The sequence below is a fragment of the Pinus tabuliformis genome, chromosome 9 (genome assembly GCF_031772625.1).
Source record: "Pinus tabuliformis cultivar Carrire ecotype Pingquan chromosome 9, CPIR1, whole genome shotgun sequence".
NCBI lineage: Eukaryota > Viridiplantae > Streptophyta > Pinopsida > Pinales > Pinaceae > Pinus > Pinus tabuliformis.
The window spans coordinates 1,668,989,819-1,668,996,522 of NC_142307.1; the positions used below are offsets into that span (position 1 = coordinate 1,668,989,819).

Sequence of the window (6,704 nt, forward strand, 5' to 3'; positions counted from 1 at the left end):
TCTAAGTCATACTTCCATCCAGTCATTACCCACGTCTATTGGGAACTTAAAACGTTTGAAGTTCCTGAATTTATCCAAAACAAACATCAAAACGCTGCCCAACTGCTTGAGTGGTCTAAAGCATCTCCAATTTCTTGATGTTAGCTGATGTCAACAGCTGTCTAGCATGCATTTGGGGGTTGAAGCCCACAGATATATAGTGTATCTCAATGTGAAGGGCTGTAGAAAGATCAGACATTTAAACACATATACAGAGACCATAAAATTGATTTGATACAAGAACGACTATGGCAGGGTAAGCAACATTACATGCATACTTAATTATAAGACAGATAAACCTGAAGGCCAACACCACTACATTACAGTTCTAACTTGATAGTGCCATAATACTTCAAGTCTACTTCTTTGCTGCATTATTCCTATTACCAAAATTAGCAGCAGCTTTGGTTGCCCTGTCAAGAACCCCAGCAACCATCAGTGCTCCTGTTGCAAAATAACTGTTGTTGACAGGTGTTGTTCCTGCGTTGCAAGCTACATGCCCAGCTATAATCAAAGCTGCTTTTGATATCTTTCCGAAGAATTTGCCAAAATCTGCCACCTTTGCTGCAGCAGTGTCCATCACTTGATACTTCTCGTCTAACTCTTTGGCTTTGCTTAAAGTATCTTTTCCTAGGGTATAACCTTTTGAAAGCATTGTTGTAACCACTTTTACTGCCTGGTCAGCAAAATGGAACAAAAAAACTCAATTGCTTATCAAGGGCTTCAAACTGTCCAATAACAACAATGTTAATATCCTCAGAATATCATAGGCTAATTGAGAAAATCATTTTTCAGTCTAAAAAGTATGACTTTCTAAATTTTGATGTAATATCTAAATTTTACTTTTCTCCATGGAGTAGTCTACCTAGGCAGAGGAATGGCTCAGCTTTTTTCACCACCCAGAAAATCATCAGGCTCTGGCCACCGGTAATCCGTCCGCCCTCGGCCACCATCGCCTAGCTCCGCCACCCTCCTTCTCTGCCACCCTCCCTTGGCAATCCTGACATTCCCTGACAACAAATCCGATCGGAGGTGGAAATCCTGACATCCCCTGACAGATCGGATCTGAGTTGGAATTACAGCTGTGGAGAGTTATTGCCATTTCCAATTCGAAATGAGGAATTGTGATTCCGCAGGCTGCTCACTCACCTTCCTCCTCGCCTTGGCGCCTCCCGCTCTGCTATTCCTCTGCTCTACAGCTTGCCACCCAGGGACAATTCGGTGACACCTCCGACTCTGTTAACGACTGACTGAGACATGCACCGTTTATGTCCTGTATCTGTCACCGGAAATCGTAAATCCCTAAGTTAGCGAAGATGCCGCAGAGGCATTCAAAGAACAACAATGACTTGGCATTCTTTACATACGACGAGAAGAGAAGGTTTGGGTATGGTACTCAAAAGGAAAGGCTCGACAAGGACTCCAGTAAGCCCTTTGATGTCTGCTCTCTCTGCCTAAAGCCATTGATAGACCCCCTCTGCTGTCAGAAGGTCCACTTGTTTTGCAAAGAATGCATTCTAGAATGCCTGTTAGTGCAAAAGAAAGACATCAAGAGGTAAGATTCGTTATCCTGAATAAACCCAGTTTTTAGTTTTGAATTTTTTGGAGTATTGGGTATTGTTTTCCCTTGATTTGGGCAAATAGGTTCCTGCTACCAGTGTCTTATAGGATGCTATAAGGGTTTTCTCTTTGGGTGTTACTGGTCCTCTGTCGGGAATTGTTCCTGTATTAGGGTTTTTCATGGAATCCTCCAATTGGGTTTGTGGGCATTTTCTGTCCCATTTTTTATGTTTTGTTTCAGGTAATGGATTCCTGTTATTAGGTTTCTTGGGGAACTATGCAAGATCGAGAAATATCGGAGAGAACATATAATTTTTAGATGCGCTGCCCATAAAAACATGCACTGTAAATTAAATATAAGTAATGTCTCTTCTTTTCCACAACTACTGGCAAGTGAATATATAGGTTGGTTAGGGAAACTATAGGACACCAATACAGAACAAGTAAAAACTAAAGTCAAATGATGAGGAGCGATAAACCTTCCTTTTTGTAATTAAAGACCCTTTTGACTTGATAGGCATTAACCTCCTTACAAGATCCGCATTACAATCAGGCTGTTTCATAAAGCAAATGCAACAAGAATTTAGCAACAACACAAAATGCTTTCTTTTCTTTATATATTCAGCACATATTCATCGAGGCTCATGCAGAAGACATTGATACCCCATTTCAACATGCATAAAGAAGGATTTGAGGCACACCTCCAAAAGTATAGTAATAAACATGATTCACATTGAAAAGAATTGAGTTAAGCCTTGGATGTGGTAAGTTGTTACTCATTTTTACTAATGCAAATTAGTTTGAGTTTGCTCCATGATTTCTCTTGAGTGGACATTTGCCAAAATTTTATGGTTCCTCTTCTTCATATTTTTCACTTTCCTCTACTTCACTTACTTTGGGATGATGTCAGTTGTTATTACTCCAGGTTACCACATTGCTTCAATCATTTCATCGACCTTTTATTCCTCTTGGAATCTCTTCTATGGGTTCATTGTGTTCTTTGGTGGAAAATTCTATACTCCTCTTGGAATCTCTTCTATGGGTTCATTGTGTTCTTTGGTGGAAAATTCTTGTACAGTGGAAATGGTTTTATTGGTTCAACTCCATTTGTTGGACACTTTATGGTCTAATTGTAGCACAATTGGGTGATGTGGATTCTAAGATGAATACAATAGAAGGAAAATACAAAAATACTATATTTTGGGAGAAGCTACTTCTTGGGAGTTGTATTTTACGTGGTGTGCATTCATATTTTATTTTCTTTGATGTTTCCTTTTCCATTGAAACATTCAACTTTCAGATTTAGGCATCAAAGAAGGGGGTGAAGTCCTTATATATAAAATTTACGCTGTTAAGAATGGATTTCATTGAACTTGAGTGCTGGAAATTAGCTTTATTCCATGGACTACTACATACAAAGTCTTGATATATAAAATTTACGCTGTTAAGAATGGATTTCATTGAACTTGATAACATGTCTGCAACTCCAGAAATCAGTCTTTTCAATTTGTTAAATATGTTATAAAGATTAATGTATATCATGCCAATATTACCAGGGATTTTTCCATCTCTAGCCTCGAAGACTTCGAGTTTTCTCTATAAAGCATAATAGAACATTTCCTTTTTCCTTCATAATGACCAATAACGAAAATACAACAAAATCAAATCTACATAAAGTAACATAGTGTCCATTCTTGGTAAGATTTTTGCTGAATTGACTTGAGCAACAGAAAAGCATGCGAGAGATATGATTGAGATTGGGGCCGAGTTCAATAAGTGAGCATTACAAAATTGTGCACATAAATTATTTTATCAAATTCATTGTTGGTCACCCATGGATACCAGTAGCCCCCAAGAAGAAAAGCTAAGATACTTAAAAAGAGAAAACTACATATTAAGTCCAATCAAAGATCAATGGCATAAAAAATCGGATATTTTGTATTGCAATTAAATGATACATACAGCACTAGGACTGATCTCTTGAAAACTGATGTTTTAGCATATTTCGTTCCCTAGTCAAGAATATCTGATTCCATGAACTGCACCCAAGATATTATTACAGCATACATACTATCCAACAGATTCAGACACAGAGGCAACCATATTCTCATACAAATGCCACATATATACTAATACCATGCTTATCATATTCCTAGAACCATGGTAACTGAAAAAGGCTGATTAATATATATATCAGAACAAAACAGAATTAAATCCTCCAAACCCTCTTAAAGAAAGCTTAGGATGATATGTAGCAAAAAGTAAATGCCTGCATGATTTTTCGATCACATGCCTGAAAAGAGATGCACCGTCATCCTAAAACTCCAGATGCATAAGAGCCTCAAAATTAGAACACAAAAGCAAATCAAGCTTTATTTGGTCAAATTTATGAAATCCAACAAACTAAAATTCCAGGACTGCTTAATCATATTTGTACATAGTAGTTCAACATGAGTTTGATGTTCATGTTTTAACTGTTGGCCTCATAAGTCCCATGCCAGAACAACTTCCAACATGTTTAAAATCGGTTGCCTCCAAGTGGTCCCCGTGACCAGAAAATCCAGTACCTCCTTTTTCCTGGGTGATCAAATGCTTTTCTTTGCAGCTTCTATTGCAGACAAAACAAACCCCATCTAATTTAACAAATTTCTCTGCACACTTTTTGCAATAAACATGGCCACAAGTGCTGATTGCCATTAGTGTATGCCTGTTTGCTAGTGTATCTTTGCAACTAGGGCAAATAGAACTAGCCCCCAAAACCTCAGATTTTTTATCATGTGGATCCTTGGTAAAAATAACTGGAAAAAGAGACTTCAACTTCAGTTTCTCTTTACCCTCTGGGCAGATTGTATCAAGTGAAGGTGCCTCAACTTTTGCTTGAGCCTCGAGAGTTGCTGATGGCAGCCAAAATGCTTTCATTGTCCGAAGAGCCTCCGCTTCAAATGAAGTCACTTTAACACTATTGGCCCCATGAAAACTATTTTTGTCTCGAATGTGATTTTTGTCATTATATTGAGGTACAACACCATTGTTTTGCTGATCAAATGCATCAAGTTCCTTGTTGCCTCTTTAACAACAACTTCTCTTCTTCCTCCTCCTCCTGTTTTTGATGTGCTTCATAGCTTGCAAGTTTCCTGTCAAATCATACACCGATAACACCAGCAACTTACAATACCCACTCATAAAAAATTTAAATTAAAAACCTAAATATATCAGATATTTTGTACTCTCAACATTGAAGTGCCGACAACCTAAACTAGTCATTCTACTGATAATGAATAGGGATACAATCCCAACAACACTCGTTTCTACCATGTAGTATCCAAACTTCTAGCTTAAACTATATGCAACGAATAATATGACCCCATAGTCAAAATATGCACAGTGGCATCCAAAGCTCAAAGCAGATTAATGTCAATTGTGATCAACCTCGGTACTATGATAACTGAGCCATACAAATGTCCAATTCCATTGAATCCAGATTAACAAGAGCCATCAAAGCAGACTAATGTCAATTGTAATCTACCTTGGTACTATGATAACTAAGCCATACAAATGTCCAATTCCATTGAATCCAGATTAACAAGAGCCATCAAGAAATAAATGGAATAATATTATAATCCTATTGGCCATCTAATGCAGATCTGAAATTCCCAACAAATCAAAAGGCAGTGCCATTCATACAAAATGTAACCATATGATTCCTTCAAAGAAAATAACATAGACCCTGGACAGACATAAGAGCTTTATTCTAGCAGGTGGAGGGAGATCATCTACCCAGGCAAAGAAGGTCTAGTAACTGGTCCAATAGGCTGCAGTCTGGAAACAAGTTGAAGCACTTGCAGTGATGATGACACGGTTAAAATCTGGTAGCCTTGACCCTCAATACAGTTGACCAAATAGTTTCAGGCTGTGGGTTGAGTTGATGCTACAACATTGGTGGATAAATGTCAGATGGAAGTCCTAGGTGAATTTGATAAAACGGATGCCATCGGTCACAACTTCACAGCTTAAAAACAACCTGATTTTAATGCGGATCTTGTAAGGAGGTTAATGCCTATCAAGTCAAAAGAGTCTTTAATTACAAAAAGGAAGGTTTATCGTGCCTCATCATTTGACTTTAGTTTTTACTTGTTCTGTATTGGTGTCCTATAGTTTCCCTAACCAACCTATATATTCACTTGCCAGTAGTTGTGGAAAAGAAGAGACATTACTTATATTTAATTTACAGTGCATGTTCTTATGGGCAGTGCATCTAAAAATTATATGTTCTCTCTGATCTTTCTCGATCTTGCATAGTTCCCCAAGAAACCTAATAACAAGAATCCAATACCCGAAACAAAACATAAAAAATGGGACAAACAATGCCCACAAACCAATTGGAGGATTCCATGAAAAACCCTAATACAGGAACAATTCCCGACAGAGGACCAGTAACACCCAAAGAGAAAACCCTTACAGCATCCTATAAGACACTGGTAGCAGGAACCTATTTGCCCAAATCAAGGGAAAACAATACCCAATACTCCAAAAAATTCAAAACTAAAAACTGGGTTTATTCAGGATAACAAATCTAACCTCTTGATGTCTTTCTTTTGCGCTAACAGGCATTCTAGAATGCATTCTTTGCAGAAGAGGAGGCCCTTTTGACAGCAGAGGGGGTCTATCAATGGCTTCAGGCACAAAGAACAGGCATCAAAGGGCTTAATGGAGTCCTTGCTGAGCCTTTCCTTTTGAGTACCATACCCAAGCTTTCTCTTCTCATCATATGTAAAGAACGCCAAGTCATTGTTGTTCTTTGAATGCCTCTGCGGCATCTTCGCTAACTCAGGGATTTACGATTGCCGGCGATAGATACAGGACATAAATGGTGCATGTGTCAATCAGTCGTTAACAGAGTCGGAGGTGTCACCGAATTGTCCCTGGGTGGCGAGCTGCAGAGCGGAGGAATTGTAGAGCAGAGGAATTGCAGAGCGGGAGGTGCCGAGTCAAGGAGGAAGGTGAGTGAGCAGCCCGTGAGATCACAATTCCTCATTTAGAATTGGAAATGGCAATAACTCTCCACAACTGCAATTCCAGCTCGGATCCGATCTGTCAGGGGATGT

General features: G+C 38.7%; 1 protein-coding gene and 1 pseudogene across 1 annotated transcript; both read right to left on the bottom strand.

Annotated features, from left to right (window-relative positions):
* Positions 1-397: 397 nt before the first annotated feature.
* On the bottom strand, positions 398-1,141 carry LOC149155290 (binding partner of ACD11 1-like). The gene is made up of 2 exons (XM_089444383.1): positions 965-1,141; positions 398-715 (listed from the first exon to the last, which is right to left on the bottom strand). The coding sequence occupies exons 1-2, from the start codon at positions 1,139-1,141 to the stop codon at positions 398-400; spliced, it is 495 nt and encodes a 164-aa protein (XP_089300509.1).
* A 2,805-nt stretch (positions 1,142-3,946) lies between these two features.
* On the bottom strand, positions 3,947-6,416 carry LOC149155291 (E3 ubiquitin-protein ligase CSU1-like; annotated as a pseudogene).
* Between the last annotated feature and the right edge of the window lie 288 nt (positions 6,417-6,704).

Bases quoted from the DNA above. Each gene is read 5' to 3' on its own strand.
- LOC149155290 (XM_089444383.1), bottom strand. From the start codon at position 1,141: ATGGCAATAACTCTCCACAGCTGTAATTCCAACTCAGATCCGATCTGT. The intron at 716-964 runs GTGGCCAGAGCC...TTTGCTGACCAG, and splicing joins CGAGGGCGGACGGATTACCG to GCAGTAAAAGTGGTTACAAC.